Genomic DNA, 18,382 nt, shown 5'->3' with positions numbered 1-18,382 from the left:
TGAGGGAGAGCTTTGTATGCGTCTCTGTGTGTAGAGTAAAGGTGATCTAGAGTTTTTTCCCCTCCAGTTGCACAGGTGACATGCTGGTAGAAATGAGGTAAGACGGATTTCAGTTTTCCTGCATTATGTGGCTGGGAACTGTCAGGAGAGGTGGAGAATTGGGATGTGGTGGAGCTTTGGAATGGTGCCCCTAGCGGTTGGAGTGCAGTAACATTCATGTCATTCATTGTACTGTGTGTATTTTCCCCCTGACCCTAAATGCATTCATCCATTCCAATTCCTCAGTCAGCATACCAACAATGTGGAATATTTGGTTATATATGAGAAAGATGCATCTTGAAGCTAGATCAACTGTATTATTAGGCTTATGGTGGATAAGACAGAGGTCATTGCCAAGAAGCAGAGGGAGAGATGACATCCTGGCCAAATGTGGTCAAGTGCCAAGTTGTTGCACTGATGAATTTGACTCACATGAGCTTGGTTTCAATGACAGATCAGCAACTAATCCCAGGTCTGGGTCTCCATCCACATGTTTTCAGTTTAGGAAACTGGAGTTATTAGGTAGGTTGCTTGGTTCATTTCATGGTATTAATGTAGTTGGCAACTTGAAACATTGGCACACTGTATGCATAACATTATTAACGACCACAGAGACTGATCATTTTATATAGTTTAAGACAAACTGTATTTGTACCTTGTTATAAAAACAAAAAATATACATGACTTACTATTAGCACAATACAGCATAGCATTACAACAAATAATGCAATATGTATGTTAAAGCAAGATATTACTCTTGCAAACTTAATAGTAGGGCACGGGTCTAGCTGTGCATTGTTTCCCATGCCATGAGCAGCCTAGACAACATTAGCCAGCTATGGAATCTACAAAAGACATTCACCAGCCAGGGGAGAAACTTCAATAAGGTGCCTGGAACGTTCATAAAGTCAAACTTGCCTTAAATGCCGAAATAAATAAACACAATTGTATTCTTCTAACCCCAAACCATCCCTGCAATTGAATCTTAAAAGATAGAGGCTTCAATCTGTGACAGGCTTCATAAAATCGACAAAATCCAATCAATTGACATCCATCAGTAAGAAAGTGGCAACTCTTAACACTTGTTGTCAATTACTCAACCTAGTCCTAGAATCACAGTTAAACAGAGGGAAAAGAGGGTCACATTATCTAAGTCAAAACTCAAATAAAATGTGTCAGAGATCTGTGTATGATGACATCAATAGCACAAAACAAGTACGAATCAAGACTTCATCTTGATCCACCTAACTTACACCCAGAAATAACATACCGTATTGTTTGTTCTGTTATAAAGCATTAATGAGCCTATACTGGAACAACTCAGCTGTCTGGACATACAGTAATGTGTTGTTGTAATTGTATTACATTCTGAAAACCATCAAGTCATGGATTCACAAGTGGATTTTACAACAGAAATACAGGTGCTGTAAAAACAGTCAATTGCACATAATCATTTTGATCCCGAGCCCTCTAAAACTAGAACTTGTAGCCTATTCTATAAAATTGTAATTAAATGGACATATCATTATGACATCTGAAAATCTAATAGATATTCACTAAATAACTAAACAACAACATGGGGAACAAGAAAGAAAACAGAACTAACCAACGGGGGAGGTGACAATACTGTCACTGCAGTCCTTGATTAGAAATATTGTGTGGTTTCCTAGTTTAAGCTCCATGTAAGTGAAACAGTTGCCCTTAAGAAAAGGCACTTAAGCTGAATTTATTTAAATCAGTAGAAATATCATGTCATATAAAATTATCTATGAAACTTGTGTGACTAATCCATGTCATGCTGCAAAAGAAGATGAAATTGAATAATGGAAAATATCAGATCAATGTAAAGTATCATTAAAAATCTGCTAAATTGACAAGTGCTTCTAACGACAATGAGTCAAAGCTGGATATCACCACATATATGTAGTGTTTTTATTAGCTTTTCAAGTCTAAATTACTTTTAGCAGCACATTTCAATGTTCCATCTGCTATAGAAACCCCTTCAGAGACATACATTCTGGGGCAGTAGTGTCACCATCAGGGATCTTTCTTACAGAAAGCGAATGCATAACTTTCAACTGCCAGATAAACATTTCCAGTAAAAAAAACTATATCTTGGATCCTTCATGAGGCAACTGAAGTAAAATAACTCTGCCCATGCCCCTTTAACCTATTTGATTTTGAACTCTCTAATTTCCTTTGGGTCTCTCAAACTGGAATAGTAAAAAGAGAATGACTTTCCAAAGCCATGCTGATCACGGGCAGTATAGCAAAGAAAATCTACATTTACTTGTGTGTCTAACCTAGGACTTCTAAAACTTTATGGGAGAGTAAGTGACAGAAAATACCAGCATCAGTAACAAAAATAGACATTGATTCTACATGTAGCTATATACAGTCCATGATAAATATCTCATCAGCTTGCTAAATTGCATCCAGTTAATTTGTGAAGGCTTTCTCTCGCGACCATCAAAGTGCCTACCACAGAAACGTAAAAGCGTAGAAAACATAATAGCATATGTAGGAATGAAGCCAAAGGGACAGCCAACACTGTAACCACAATATGAGATTAACTTGACCCTTTTCTGAAAAACTTTGGACGGTCCACAAGCTTGGATGAGCACAAAAACTCACAGAGTTTAACACAATAAAACAAGCAAAAATAAACGACAAACCTGCACTTCATTAGGTTTCAGTTCTTGAATAGGAGGAATGACACTGACAACCCTTTTTCTCTCTCAACCTGAGGGACCAGGAAGGAGATCAGTCAGCCTATCACAACACAAGTCCGCCTCACAACAAAAAACACAGTGACAGACAGGAAGGGAGAGAGTTCTCTCTTCCCCCTGCTTCACCACCATGTGATCTTGAACTCATAGATGGGCCTCTTGCAGTAGTAGTGGTTGATGAGGTGTTTGTCGCAGACGCCGATGCATTGCTGGTCGGCAGTGATGCCACGCTCCGCCAGGTCGCTGACAATGCAGTGGAGCAGGTCGTAAACGTCCGCCACCGCCTCCCAGGGCCCGAACGACACGTCCACCTCACAGTGGTGTTCGAACAGTTTGGCCTCGCTCTCTGTGCGCTCGAAGCGCAGTGAGTTGAAGAGTGGCCGCTCGTATGGTGTGATGGGCATCTCCTCCTTGTACACGCAGATCTTCAGCTTGGCGAAGCGCGCCTTCCTCTGCATGGCGCGCAGCTTGGCGATCTCCACGATGCGCTCCAGATTATCTGGAAAGAAAACAAGGGATAATTTACTGCCCAGTGCAGCAGTTTTTATCTCAACATAGTCATTTCTGGGTGCCTTACTGTAATAATTTTCCATTAAAAAAGAAACTAAAATAGCTTTTTACCAAAAAACGATTTCTCAAGCAATAATTTAGCTAGGACTGTCTGGGAGTGGTCTGAGTGAGGGGCCTAATTGGAGGGGCCTAATGGGAGGGATACTTAACCTGAGAACTAGCTGTTATTGGCAGAGAGGTTTGAACACTCTTTGTTATTGGTATATTAACTTATAGCGCTTGGTGATGTCACCAGGCAAGCCAAAACCCCACCCATGTAAAACCTGCTAATTTGTAAATTCTACACTACATGCCCAAAAGTATGTGGACACCTGTTAGTCGAACATCTCATTCCAAAATCATGGGCATTAACATGGAGTTGGTCCCCCCTTTGCTGCTATAACAGCCTCCACTCTTCTGGGAAGGCTTTCCACTAGATGTTGGAACATTGCTGCGGGGACTCGATTCCATTCAGCCACAAGAGCATTAGTGAGGTCAGGCACTGATGTTGGGCGATTAGGCCTGGCTCGCAGTCTGCTTTCCAATTAATCCCAAAGGTGTTCGATGAGGTTGAGGTCAGGGCTCTGTGCAGGCCAGTCAAGTTCTTGCACACCAATCTCGACAAACCATTTCTGTGTGGACCTCGCTTTGTGCACCGGGGCATGGTCATGCTGAAACAGGAAAGGGCCTTCCCCAAACTGTTGCCACAAAGTTGGAAGCACAGAATTGTCTAGAATGTCATTGTACAGTGTAGCGTTAAGATTTCCGTTCACTGGAACTAAGGGGCCTAGCCTGAACCATGAAAAACAGCCCCAGACCATTATTCCTCTTCCACCAAACTTTACAGTTGGCACTATGCATTCGGGCAGGTATTTTGGTATTTTTGGTGTTTTATTAGGATCCCCATTAGCTGTTGCAAAAGCAGCACTCTTCCTGGGGTCCACACAAAACAGGAAACATGACATAATACAGAACATTAATAGACAAGAACAGCTCAAGGACAGAACTACATAAAAACATTTTAAAGGCACACGTAGCCTACATATCAATACATACACACAAACTATCTAGGTCAAATAGGGGAGAGGCGTTGTGCCCGCGAGGTGTTGCTTTATCGGTTTTTTGAAACCAGGTTTGCTGTTTATTTGAGCAATATGAGATGGAACGGAGTTCCATGCAATAATGGCTCTATATAATACTGTACGCTTTCTTGAATTTGTTCTGGATTTGGGGACTGTGAAAAGACCCCTGGTGGCATGTCTGGTGGGGTAAGTGTGTGTGTGTCAGAGCTGTGTGTAAGTTGACTATGCAAACAATTTGGGATTTACAACACATTCATGTTTCTTATAGAAAGAAGTGATGCAGTCAGTCTCTCCTCAACTCTTAACCAAGAGAGACTGGCATGCATAGTATTTATATCAGCCCTCTGATTACAATGAAGAGCAAGACGTGCCACTCTGTTTTGGGCCAGCTACAGTTGAAGTCGGAAGTTTACATACACCTTAGCCAAATACATTTAAAAACTCAGTTTTTCACAATTCCTGACATTTAATCCTAGTAAACATTCCCTGTCTGTCACGTTCGTTCATAGACGGGTCAGACCAAGGCGCAGCGTGATCTGACGTCCAAAGGTAACACACAACAAACCTCACACGGAACAAGATCCCACAACACCTAATTGCCAATAGGCTGCCTAAATATGCTCCCCAATCAGAGACAACGAGCGACACACCCGGCCAAACATAGAACTACAAAACCTAGATCACAAACATAGAAAATACAACATAGAAAATCACACCCTGACTCAACAAATAAGAGTCCCCAGAGTCAGGGCGTGACAGTACCCCCAAAGGTGCGGACTCCGACCGCACAACCTTTACTTAACAGGGTAGGGGCCGGGTGGGCATTCCGCCTCGGAGGCGGATCCGGCTCCGGGCGTGACAACCACCTATTCTCCGCCTCCCTGTTGCGCCCCTGGTCTGGTCTGGACCTCGGCGCGCTGCTTCCCCTCTCCTTCCTCCCACTATACTCCAAGCCCTGTCTGGACCCTGGTGTGGGAGACCCCGAACCTGGAGAGGGGCTGACGTCTGGGTCTGGACTGGAGCCGCTGACCGGAGCTGGACCGGGCACCGGTGGAGCGGACTTCTCAGGCTCCGGACTGGAGCCGCTGACCGGAGCTGGACTAGGCACCGGTGGAGCGGACTGCTCTGGCTCCGGAGTGGAGCCGCTGACCGGATCTGGACTGGACCCCGGTGGAGCGGACTATTCTGGCTCCGGAGTGGAGTCGCTGACCGGAACTGGATCAGGCACCGGTGGAGCGGACTGCTCTGGCTCCGGAGTGGAGCCGCTGACCGGAGCTGGACTAGACCCCGGTGGAGTGGACTGCTCTGGCTCCGGAGTGGAGCAGCTGACCGGAGCTGGATCAGGCACCGGTGGAGCGGACTGCTCTGGCTCTGGACTGGAGCAGCTGACCGGAGCTGGATCAGGCACCGGTGGAGCGGACTGCTCTGGCTCCGGACTGGAGCTGCTGGCTGGTGCCGGACCGGGCACCGGTGGAACGGGCACGGGCCGTGCCGGACTGGACACACTCACCACTGGTCTGGTGCGAGGAGCAGGCACGGGCCGAACCGGACTAGGAACATCCACCACTGGCTTGGTGCGAGGAGCAGGAACAGGCCGGGCCGGACTGGCAACACGCACCACTGGCTTGGTGCGAGGAGCGGGAACAGGCCGGGCCGGACTGGCGACGCGCACCACTGGCTTGGTGCGAGGAGCAGGAACAGGCCGGGCCGGGCTGGCGACGCGCACCACTGGCTTGGTGCGAGGGCAGGAACAGGCCGGGCCGGGCTGGGAACACGCACCACTGGTTTGGTGCGAGGAGCAGGAACAGGCCGGGCCGGGCTGGCGACGCGCACCACTGGCTTGGTGCGAGGAGCAGGAACAGGCCGGGCCGGGCTGGCGACGCGCACCACTGGCTTGGTGCGAGGGCAGGAACAGGCCGGGCCGGGCTGGGAACACGCACCACTGGTTTGGTGCGAGGAGCAGGAACAGGCCGGGCCGGGCTGGCGACGCGCACCACTGGCTTGGTGCGAGGAGCAGGAACAGGCCAGGCCGGGCCGGGCTGGCGACGCGCACCACTGGCTTGGTGCGAGGAGCAGGAACAGGCCGGGCCGGGCTGGGAACACGCACCACTGGTTTGGTGCGAGGAGCAGGAACGGGCCGTACCGGACTGTGGAGGCGGACTGGAGGTCTGAAGCGGAGAACTGGCACAACCCGTCCTGGTTGGATGCCTACTTCCGCACAGTATGTGTGAGGCATTAGCACAGGACGTACAGGACTGTGCCGGCACACTGGCGACACAGTACGTAGCTCTGCATAACACGGAGCCTGCCCAGTCACACGCCTCCTCGCGTGAGTACGGGGAGTTGGCTCTGCTCTAACACTAGGCTCCGCCAACCACCCTTTTAGCCCCCCCCAAACATTTTCTTGGGGCTGTCTCTCGGGCTTCTTCCTTGGCCGGCGCCTTCTGCGTTGCCGCTGCTCCTCTCTATACCGGGCCTCCACTGTCTCCTCCCAAGGACGGCGATCCATCCCGGCCTGAATCTCCTCCCATGTCCAGGATCCCTTTCCTTCCAGGATCTCCTCCCATGTCCAGGCTGTCTGCTGCTGGACACGCTGCTTGGTCCTCGTTTGGTGGGATCTTCTGTCACTTCGTTGAAGGACGGGTCAGACCAAGGCGCAGCGTGATATGCATACATGTTTATTTTAAACTTAATAAACAACGACAAAACAATAAACTAACGAAACGTGACATCCAAAGGTAACACACAACAAACCTCACACGGAACAAGATCCCACAACACCTAATTGCCAATAGGCTGCCTAAGTATGCTCCCCAATCAGAGACAACGAGCGACAGCTGCCTCTGATTGGGAAACACACCCGGCAAAACATAGAACTACAAAACCTAGATCACAAACATAGAAAATACAACATAGAAAATCACACCCTGACTCAACAAATAAGAGTCCCCAGAGTCAGGGCGTGACACTGTCTTAGGTCAGTTAGGATCACCACTTTATTTTAAGAATGTGAAATGTCAGAATAATAGTAGAGAGAATTATTTATTTAAGCTTTTATTTCTTTCATGAGTTTTGATTATGTCACCTATAAGTTTCCCTTTTGGTTTGTTTGCAGTTGTGTGTAATTGTCCGCTTGTCCGTTCGGTGTCTCGTGTATGTTTAGTGTTTACGCGTGTGTGCGTAATCGTTCGCCTCCTTTGTTTTTGAGGCCTTTGTTTTCCCTGTGCTTTATTTAGTAAAGACATTTTGGATTGAACCTCCTTGTCCTGCGCTTGACTCCACCACTGCATCCACATCCGAACTCTGACAGAATTACACACCTTCTATGGAGTCAGCAGGAGCAGCGGCGGCGCCCGAGTCGCTGGAGGATCGGCTCAGCAGCCAGGACGCCAGGATCCAGCAACTCGGGTCAGCCATGCAAGAGGTGATGAACACCCTGCGCCGATGGGAGAGAGGAGGAGTGCCCACACCTCCTCCTACCGTACCATCACCATCGGCCAGTCCTCCCATACCAGCACCGGAATCCAGTGGGATTCGGCTCTCGCTCCCGAGGGCGTATGATGGCACCGCAGCCGGGTGCCAGGGGTTCCTCCTGCAGGTAGAACTCTACCTGGCTACCATACACCCGGTGCCCTCGGGATACGAGAGCGTTTCCGCCCTCATCTCCTGTCTCTCCGGCAAGGCGTTGGAGTGGGCCAACGCCGAATGGAGGGGGATAGACGCCGCCACCATCACCTACGCGGAGTTCTCCCGCCGCTTCAGGGCAGTTTTCGATCATCCACCTGAGGGTAAAGCGGCGGGGGAGCGTCTGTTCCACCTCCGACAGGGGAAGAGGAGCGCACAGGAGTTTGCCCTGGATTTCCGGACTCTAGCGGCGGATGCGGGGTGGAATGAGAGGGCCCTCATCGACCACTATCGGTGTAGCCTGCGTGAGGACGTTCGTCGAGAGCTGGCCTGCAGGGACTCCAATCTATCCTTCAACCAGTTGGTGGACATGTCCATCCGTCTAGATACCCTGCTGGCCACCCGCGGACGTCCCGAGTTGGGGCCGTCCATTCCATCCTCCAGCGCCTCCGAGCCGATCCCTATGGAGCTCGGAGGTGCTGGCGCTAGAGGGAGGAGGAGAGAGAGCCCGAGCGAGGCCGTCCCCTGCACCAACTGTGGTCGTAGAGGACACACTGCGGCTCGGTGCTGGGGAGGGTCTCCAGGGAGTCGGGGCGACAGGTCACGCGCTGGGGAGCCATTCCAGGTGAGTAGGCGCCCCACTTACCCAGAGCTCTCTGTTGTTCACTTATGTATACCTGTAATGTTTCCCCAGGTTGCATCTCATTCCCAGCATAAGGCGCTAGTTGATTCAGGCGCAGCTGGGAATTTTATAGATCGGAACTTTTGTGTTAAGTTAGGGATTCCCCTCCTGCCCGTTGATGCTCCCTTTCCTGTCCATGCCCTAGATAGTCGTCCGTTGGGATCTGGGTTGATTAGAGAGGTCACAGCACCACTTAAGATGAAGACGCAGGGGGGTCATGAGGAGACCATTCAGTTATATCTGATCGACTCTCCTGCGTATCCCGTGGTATTGGGGCTTCCTTGGTTAGTCGCCCATGATCCCACCATTTCATGGCAACAGAGGGCTCTCAAGGAGTGGTCTGCCCAGTGCGTTGGCCGATGTCTAGGTGTTTCCGTAGGGGCGACCACAGTGGAGAGTCCGAACCAAGTGCCCGCAATGCACATTCCCCCTGAGTATGAGGATTTGGCACTCGTGTTCAGCAAGACTAGGGCGACGCGGCTGCCACCTCATAGACAGGGAGATTGTGCGATAGACCTCCAGACAGGGGCAGCACTCCCGCGGAGCCATGTGTATCCTCTGTCTCAAGAGGAGACGGCGGCTATGGAGACATACATAGCCGAGTCCCTGAGACAGGGATACATACGGCCCTCCACTTCCCCTGCGTCCTCTAGTTTCTTTTTTGTGAAGAAGAGAGATGGAGGGTTGCGCCCGTGTATTGATTACCGTAGTCTCAATCAGATCACTGTCAAATACAGTTACCCTCTTCCTCTGATTGCGAGTATGACTGAATCATTACGCGGAGCGCGTTTCTTCACAAAACTGGATCTCAGGAGCGCCTACAACTTGGTGCGCATTAGGGAGGGAGATGAATGGAAGACAGCATTTAGTACCACCTCGGGTCATTATGAGTATCTCGTCATGCCATACGGGTTAATGAATGCTCCTTCGGTCTTTCAATCCTTTGTGGACGAGATCTTCCGGGACATGCATGGGCAGGGTGTAGTAGTGTACATTTACGACATCCTAGTGTATTCTGCTACACGGGCCGAGCATGTGGCACTGGTGCGCCGAGTATTGGGTAGGCTGTTGGAGCATGACTTGTATGTCAAGGCAGAGAAATGTCTGTTTTTCCAGGAGTCCATCTCCTTCTTGGGTCATCGGTTGTCCGCGTCAGGGGTAAAGATGGAGGTTGACCGTGTGTCAGCCGTGCGTAATTGGCAAACCCCAACCACTGTTAAAGAGGTGCAGCAGTTTTTGGGTTTTGCCAATTACTACCGGAGGTTTATCCGGGGTTTTGGACAGGTGGCAGCTCCCATTACTTCTCTGCTGAAGGGGGGCCCGGTGCGTTTGCAGTGGTCGGCAGAGGCGGACAGGGCATTTGGTAAACTGAAGGACCTGTTCACTTCGGCTCCGGTGCTGGCGCACCCGGATCCCACTTTACCGTTCCAGGTAGAGGTGGACGCGTCAGAGGCCGGTATTGGGGCAGTGCTATCGCAACGGTCAGGCACGCCACCTAAACTCCGCCCCTGTGCTTTCTATTCAAAGAAGCTCAGTCCGGCAGAGCGAAATTATGACGTAGGGGACAGGGAGCTGCTAGCCGTAGTTCAAGCCCTAAAGGTGTGGAGGCATTGGCTTGAGGGGGCTCAACACCCTTTTCTCATTCTGACTGACCACCGTAACCTGGAGTACATCCGGGCAGCCAGGAGATTGAACCCTCGTCAGGCTAGGTGGAACATGTTTCTGACCCGGTTCGTGTTTAAGATAGCGTACATCCCAGGGTCCCAGAACGGTAAGGCAGACGCCCTGTCCCGGCGGTATGACACAGAGGAGAGGTCCATTGAGCCCACTCCCATACTGCCAGAATCTTGTCTGGTGGCACCGGTGGTGTGGGAGGTCGATGCGGAAATCGAGCGGGCGTGCATGCACCGATCCTACTCCCCCCAGAGTGTCCAGTGGGTCGGACGTACGTGCCGCTCGAGGTCCGTGATCGTCTTATTTATTGGGCTCATACGTCACCCTCCTCTGGACATCCAGTTATTGGCCGGACAGTGCACTGCCTTAGCGCTAAGTACTGGTGGCCAACTTTAGTTAAGGATGTGAGGGTTTATGTCTCCTCCTGCTCGGTGTGCGCCCAGTGTAAGGCGCCTAGACACCTGCCCAGGGGGAAGTTACAACCCCTGCCCGTTCCACAACGGCCGTGGTCTCACCTCTCAGTGGACTTTATCACGGACCTTCCCCCCTCTCAGGGGAATACCACTATTCTGGTCTTTGTGGATCGGTTCTCTAAGGCCTGTCGTCTCATTCCAATGCCGGGCCTCCCTACTGCCCTACAGACCGCTGAGGCATTGTTTACCCACGTCTTCCGGCAATACGGGGTGCCCGAGGATATAGTGTCTGACCGGGGTCCCCAGTTCACCTCTAGAGTCTGGAGAGCGTTCATGGAACGCTTGGGGTCTCGGTGAGCCTTACCTCGGGTTACCACCCAGAGAGTAATGGGCAGGTGGAAAGAGTGAACCAGGATGTGGGTAGGTTTCTGAGATCCTATTGCCAGGACCGGCAGGAGGAGTGGTCGGGGTATATCCCCTGGGAAGAGATGGCCCAGAACTCGCTTCGCCACTCCTCTACTAACCTAACCCCTTTTCAGTGTGTGTTGGGGTATCAGCCGGTTCTGGCACCATGGCATCAGAGCCAGATCGAGGCTCCTGCGGTGGATGAGTGGTTTCGGCGCTCGGAGGAGACGTGGAACGCTGCACACGTCCATCTGCAGCGGGCCATCCGTCGACAGAAGGCGAGCGCCGATCTCCGCCGCAGTGAGGGTCCGGTGTACGCACCCGGAGATCGAGTCTGGCTCTCGACTCGAAACCTGCCCCTTCGCCTGCCCTGCCGGAAGCTGGGTCGGCGGTTTGTGTGGCCATTTAAAGTCCTGAGGAGATTGAACAAGGTTTGTTATAAGTTACAACTGCCTACTGATTACCACATTAACCCCTCGTTCCATGTGTCTCTCCTCAGGCCGGTGGCAGCTGGTCCACTCCAGGACAGTGAGATAAGAGAGACTCCTCCGCCCCCACTGGACATCGAGGGGGCTCCGGCGTACTCAGTCCGGTCCATCGTGGATTCGAGACGTCGGATGGGGGGTCTACAATATCTCGTGGAGTGGGAGGGGTACGGCCCGGAGGAACGGTGCTGGGTGCCTAGGAGGGACATTCTAGATCCATCCCTCCTGACTGAGTTCCACCGGAGTCATCCTACGCGCCCTGCTCCGCGTCCTCCAGGTCGTCCCCGAGGCCGGGGTCGGCGCACGGCTGGAGCCGCGCGTCAAGGGGGGGGGGGGTACTGTCACGGATTCTGCCGAGGCTGCTCCTCCTCCTTGCTCGGGCAGGCTTCGGCGTTCGTCGTCCCCGGAGTACTAGCTGCCACCGCTGGATGTTTCGATAGTTGTTTGGTCTAGTCGTGTGTGCACCTGTTTCGTATTGAGTTTTGATTATGTCACCTATAAGTTTCCCTTTTGGTTTGTTTGCAGTTGTGTGTAATTGTCCGCTTGTCCGTTCGGTGTCTCGTGTATGTTTAGTGTTTACGCGTGTGTGCGTAATCGTTCGCCTCCTTTGTTTTTGAGGCCTTTGTTTTCCCTGTGCTTTATTTAGTAAAGACATTTTGGATTGAACCTCCTTGTCCTGCGCTTGACTCCACCACTGCATCCACATCCGAACTCTGACAATTTGCAGTAAGTCAGCCAGTCAGATGTGCAGCCAGACTTATTAGCCACTCCTTTTGCCCCATCTCTTTCAACCATACAGTTTTTCAATTCCTCATCAATCCATGGAGCCTTAACAGTTCTAACAGTCAGTTTCTTAACAGGTGCATGTTTATCAATAATTGGAAGAAGCAATTTCATAAATTCATCAAGTGCAGCGTCTGGATGCTCCTTATTAATCACATCAGACAACAAATATTTTTTACATCATCCACATATGAGTCACAGCAAACACTTTTGTATGATCACTATTTTAGGCCCAGCTCTTGGAACTTTGGCTTTCCTGGATATAGCCACTATATTGTGATCACTGCATCCAATAGGTACGGATACAGCTTTAGAACAAAGTTCTACAGTATTAGTAAAAATGTGATCGATACATGTGGATGATCTTGTTCCTGTAGTATTTGTAAACACCCTGGTAGGTTGATTAATAACCTGAACCAGATTACAGGCACTGGTTACAGTAAGAAGCTTCCTCTTGAGCGGACAGCTTGAAGAAAACCAGTCAATATTCAGGTCCCATCACATACACTATCAAGTATTTCACACATATTATTTAGATACTGACTGTTCGCACTTGGTGGCCTATAGCAACACCCCAAAAGAAAAGGCTTTAGATGTGGCAAGTGAAACTGCAACCACAACACTTCAATAACACTTGACATAAGATCTTCTCTAAGCATTACAGGGATATGGCTCTGAATATATAAAGCAACACCTCCCCCATAAGCATTTCTGTCTCTTCTATAGATGTTATATTCTTGTATTGATACTGCTGTATCATCAAATGAATTATCTAAGTGAGTCTCAGAAATGGCTAATATATGAATGTTATCTGATGTTAGCAAGTTATTGATTTCATTAACCTTATATCTAAGGCTACACATATTAATATGGGCTATTTTCAGCCCTTTCCTGGGTAGCTTATCAGAGATAGACATAATACTGAAAAGAGCAAACAAAGCAAGAGAAACAAATATACATTCAGCAGTCCATTAATCAATTGGTGTGTGTTGCGGGGTTGAAGCTATTAACCCATAGGCTTGGCTCTCTCATCCCTTCCAGGCTTCTGGGAGGGAGGGTGGACAATGAGCGTGTCATAGCGGATGTAAGCAATGTCCCCACGCGCAATGGCAGCTTTCATGGCTGGGATAAGTTATTTCCTCTTCTGGCACACAGCTTCAAGATAGTCCTCGTTGAGGTAGCGTTCTCCTGGCATCCGTTAAACTCAGATTCGTCCGTCGGACTGCCAGATGGTGAAGCGTGATTCATCACTCCAGAGAACGCGTTTCCACTGCTCCAGAGTCCAGGCGGCGAGCTTTACACCACTCCAGCAAGAGCTTGGCATGGTGATCTTAGGCTTGTGTGCGGCTGCTCGGCCATGGAAACCCATTTCATGAAGCTCCCAACAAACAAGTTATTGTGCTGACATTGCTTCCAGAGGCAGTTTGGAACTCGGTAGTGAGTGGTGCAAACGAGGACAGACGATTTTTACGCGCTACGCGCTTCAGCACTCGGTGGTCCCGTTCTGTGAGCTTGTGTGGCCTACCACTTCGCGGCTGAGCCGTTGTTGCTCCTAAACGTTTTCACTTCACAATAACTGCACTTACAGTTGACAGGGGCAGCTCTAGCAGGGCAGAAATTTGACGAACTGACTTGTTGGAAAGGTAGCATTCTATGACGATGCCACGTTGAAAGTCACTGAGCTCTTCAGTACGGGCCATTCTACTGCTAATGCTTGTCTATGGAGATTGCATGGCTGTGTGTTCAATTTTATACATCTGTCAGCAACAGGTGTGGCGGAAATAGCTGAATCCACTAATTTGAAGGGGTGTCCACATACTTTTGGTGTATTTTCAACCAGCAACTATCAGGAAGTAACACTGATCACATTGTTTTACACTTTTAAAGTGTTAGTTTCATCAGCTGTTGTCCAATATGATACAACACAGGAAAAACAGAATTTTGACTGCACTGGGCCTTTAAATGTAAGCGACCATATGCAATAGGGTTAGCGGGTGAAAGTAGAGTGCCAGTTACCTTTGTAGTAGGGCAGGAGGTCGAGGAAGGCCTGACGGACTTTCTCTCCTGTGAGTGGCTGAGTGTCCTCCAGGCTGTCCAACAGGGGACCAATAGCATAGTACTGGGCCTCCCTGTGTACCGCCCTCACACGATCCCTCTGAGGTAGTTCGCCCTCACGCAGGAAGTTCAGGATGTCCCTATACAAGGAACATGCAAACACACACCGTTTTGAGTTGAAATTGCATCCACCATCCTCAATCATCTGTTCATTCAACCTTGTCTAGACATGGATAGCCCACCTTGCCATTTTGTCAGTCAACCTGTTAATGGTGCTTTCATGTCAAAAGTGTTGTAGAATAAGGGTCTGGCATGCTCACTCACTATTATTAGCATGTAATAAGCATGTTTTGCACCAGGCTATTTGAAGAGAGCGCACCTGAAATATGCCCCATCCCGGTCAATGAAGAAGCGACCTTCAGCATCACGTGGGATGTGATGGCGTCCACTGAACATGGCGGCAAGCATGGTGTCTTCATAGCGCCGTAATGTGGACAGACGGGTGGTGAAGTAGGTGCCACCCACATTGAGAGAAATTACCTCAGGAAACTACGGGTGATTGGATAAAATCAGGACAGTGCATTATCCATTTTGGAAGATCTGTGCATAAAATACAGTAAATGTATAAAAAAAAAAAAAAAAGGTGGATATCATTATTGACACCACAATCATGAATTGCATTTTTTTATTACTTTTATATAACATTAGACCAATTTTACTAATCATTTTAAATCAACATGTGACAAGTGCAAATATAGAACTCATCAACAATAAATAACTATTGTCATTGTCTTTTGTTTTCCTCTATCACCTCTAAACTTCCTCTGCAGTCGCTTCACAGTAGCCAAATAAATATATATAACACCAGCAATAAGAGGATGGGATTACTGCTAAGGATCTTATAATCACAAGTGACAGTCACTATGCATGACACTGTAGGCAAGGGTTTCCCTATACACTATTAAAGGTCAATCCCAGTGATGGGCTGTCACAGAAAATAAGAGCCAATTGGGACAGCCCTCTGTGTGGGTGGTGAACCAATTAGGGTAAAGACACACCGGAAGAAGCAAGACATGGACTGCGTTCAGTATGTTCTTACGTTCTGGAACGTTCAACTGAACGGAAACAGTGCTGTACAGAAGACCAGTTGAAAAATAGGGCGGGGTTGTGGAACGCTGTCAGCATGGCCACTGGCCTTTAAATACGTCACTCATTGCTTCAAGCCACACATCAAACGGGAGCAAAGTCTGTTCAAGAACGTACAAGGATGTTTTGGGAAAACGTGTCGTTCAGTACAAACCGTTACGCAACGTAGCAAACGTTCAAACGAACTGAACGCACCTATGGTTTATGCATATGTTCCCTGTTGAGACTGATCCATATACTTTACATAGTTTCTTTCCCACGCCTCCCACCTATGTAAAAACAATGCTGAATTGTACAGACATGGTGCAAAGATAAAGATGAGATTCTCAGAGATAGCGACGTTTATATAGCCATTGCCACCACTGCACTCATCCTAATTAAGCCCCTTTAATCACAAAGGTCCTTGAATAAACAACAACAACAACAAACGCCCATCTCCTCACCTCTGGAGATGGAGACGCGTTTAAGGTGGTGCGAAGAGACTTGCTCAGATTTAGGTTCGGTGCGGGGGTGGCTGGCTTTCGGAAATCATCCTCTGCAGAGTCCGAGCTAGACATTGCATCGCCTGGTTTATCAGTCTCACTAGCGGCCGAAACAAACACCATTACTCTCGGCTGAGGGAGTGCTCGCCTCTCCTGAGCAAACCTCCTTACCCGTGAAGGAGCCACGGGTAAAGGGCTGGAGATGTTGAAAGAGAGCGGCGGTCGTTCTCCGTTGGAAGCCTCGTCAGATCCATACTGCTGCATACACACACACCAGGTCTGCGAGTGGCCAGTGAATCCGGTGAACTCAAGTCAATCACCAAGGATAAAGCACAATCCACGTTTGTTTGTGAGGGATGACAGGACAACACTGTCATCAACCTATGGGTGGTACCCGTCAGCTGATAGGGACACTTACAGTATGATATGAGCTAATAGTCCCCCTTACCTACTTTGCTTGTACTCCGACTAACGCCCTCTGTCTGACATATTGCAATACGGCAGTTTGGAGTAGAACTGTATCCAAGGAGACACACGTTACGCAAGACGAGAACCTCAAACTGTTACGCCCACTGAGCGTGTGTACTATAGCCTATGGGTTGCTTAGCCTACATTTAATTCGTAGTTTATATCCTTTCAAGTATTCAGATTATGCGTATGTTACGCTGAATATGAGACTAACCAATGATAAACCGTGATTTCGTACAGAAAAAACAACAAACCTTTCAAAAATAATGTATATGCATAATAAACTCAATAATAAATTTGCGGAGCTCAAATGTCACGGGCTCCAGATATTTTTAAATTTTAAATTTTAGTCATTTAGCAGACGCTCTTATCCAGAGCGATTTACACTTAGTGAGTGCATACAATGTAACCCAGATCAAGCGTGATAATATCAGAGATACTCTATATCCCTCAAACTCAACTGTGGACCTCGAAGCCAGTTCCACTGCATTTTTTCATTGTTCCCCTCTAACCAGGGACTGATTTAGACCTGGGACATCAGGTGTGTACAATTATATCAGGTAGAACAGAATACCAGCAGGCTCCAGACCTCGTAGGGTTATGCCGCGTTCAAAACAACTGGGAACTCGGAAAAATACGAGGTCAAATCATGACTTCAGCAGTGGTGTAAAGTACTTAAGTAAAAATACTTTAAAGTACTACTTAAGAAGTTTTTGGGGGTATCTGTACTTTACTTTACAGGAAAATGGTCCAATTCACACACACTTATCAAGAGAACATCCCTGGTCATCCCTACGGTCTCTGATCTGGCGGATTCACCAAACACAAATGCTTAGTTGGTAAATTATGTCTGAGTGTTGGAGTGTGCCCCTGGCTATCCGTCCAAAAAAAAAAAAAAAGTTTTGCCGTCTGGTTTGCTTAATATAAGGAATTTGAAATGGTTTATACTTTTACTTTTCATACTTAAGTACATTTGAGCAATTCCATTTACTTTTTATATTTAAGTATATTTAAAACCAAATACTTTTAGACTTTTACTCAAGTAGTATTTTACTGGGTGACTTTCACTTTTACTCGATTTATTTTCTATTAAGGTATCTTTACTTTTACTCAAGTATGACAATTGAGTACTTTTTCCACCACTGGACTTCAGCGATCTTTAGGTCGCAGCTCTAGAGAAGAGGCCCGAGTTCCCAAGTTGGAATTCCGAGTTGGCTGACCGTTCAAATCGATTTTTCCCAGTCGGAGCTAATTTTATTATCCCCGAGTTCCCTGTTGTTTTGAACGCACTGAAGTCGGAGACTTTCGAGTTCCCAGTTGGTTTGAACACGGCAATAAGAGCGTTCCCCTGCTCTATAGACAGACCCCTTTCTGTGTTTGCAAACATTGCCGCACGAGGGCGATGCGCGCAAATTGGTGGCAGAACAAGGGGGAGTTCTTATAGAACGCCAGCAAAAAAAAAGCCTCTGTTTACATGTTGCTTATGAGTGCATTTCACACTAATTTTAGATTATAATTGGATTTTAAGGCTCGTATGAATATCCTGCTCAATATAATGTTTGTGTCATCATCGCAAATCAACTGCATTATACTTTTTTTTAAACACTTCAACTTCAACCAGTAAAATGGCTCTTTGGCTAGCTTGTGCTACAGCCTATATCAAAGGGGATGGCTACTGTGGTGATCATGTAACCTAATGAATCACACTTTTTCCAGTATTTGGGAGCACGGACTGTAGGCCTTATATTAGGCATTTTGACTGTTGG

At 48.4% G+C, this 18,382-nt stretch overlaps 1 protein-coding gene across 1 annotated transcript; it reads right to left on the bottom strand.

Annotated features, from left to right (window-relative positions):
* Nucleotides 1-658: 658 nt before the first annotated feature.
* Nucleotides 659-16,683, bottom strand: LOC121551497 (BTB/POZ domain-containing protein KCTD7). The gene is made up of 4 exons (XM_041864190.2): nucleotides 16,110-16,683; nucleotides 14,900-15,069; nucleotides 14,482-14,660; nucleotides 659-3,267 (listed from the first exon to the last, which is right to left on the bottom strand). Exons 1-4 carry the CDS (start codon nucleotides 16,410-16,412, stop codon nucleotides 2,891-2,893), a joined length of 1,029 nt encoding a protein of 342 aa, XP_041720124.1. The 5' UTR covers nucleotides 16,413-16,683; the 3' UTR covers nucleotides 659-2,890.
* Between the last annotated feature and the right edge of the window lie 1,699 nt (nucleotides 16,684-18,382).

The sequence above is a fragment of the Coregonus clupeaformis genome, chromosome 35 (assembly GCF_020615455.1).
Source record: "Coregonus clupeaformis isolate EN_2021a chromosome 35, ASM2061545v1, whole genome shotgun sequence".
NCBI classification, from domain to species: Eukaryota; Metazoa; Chordata; class Actinopteri; order Salmoniformes; family Salmonidae; genus Coregonus; species Coregonus clupeaformis.
Note: the sequence above shows the minus strand (reverse complement) of the source record. Positions and strands in the feature narration are given on the sequence as shown.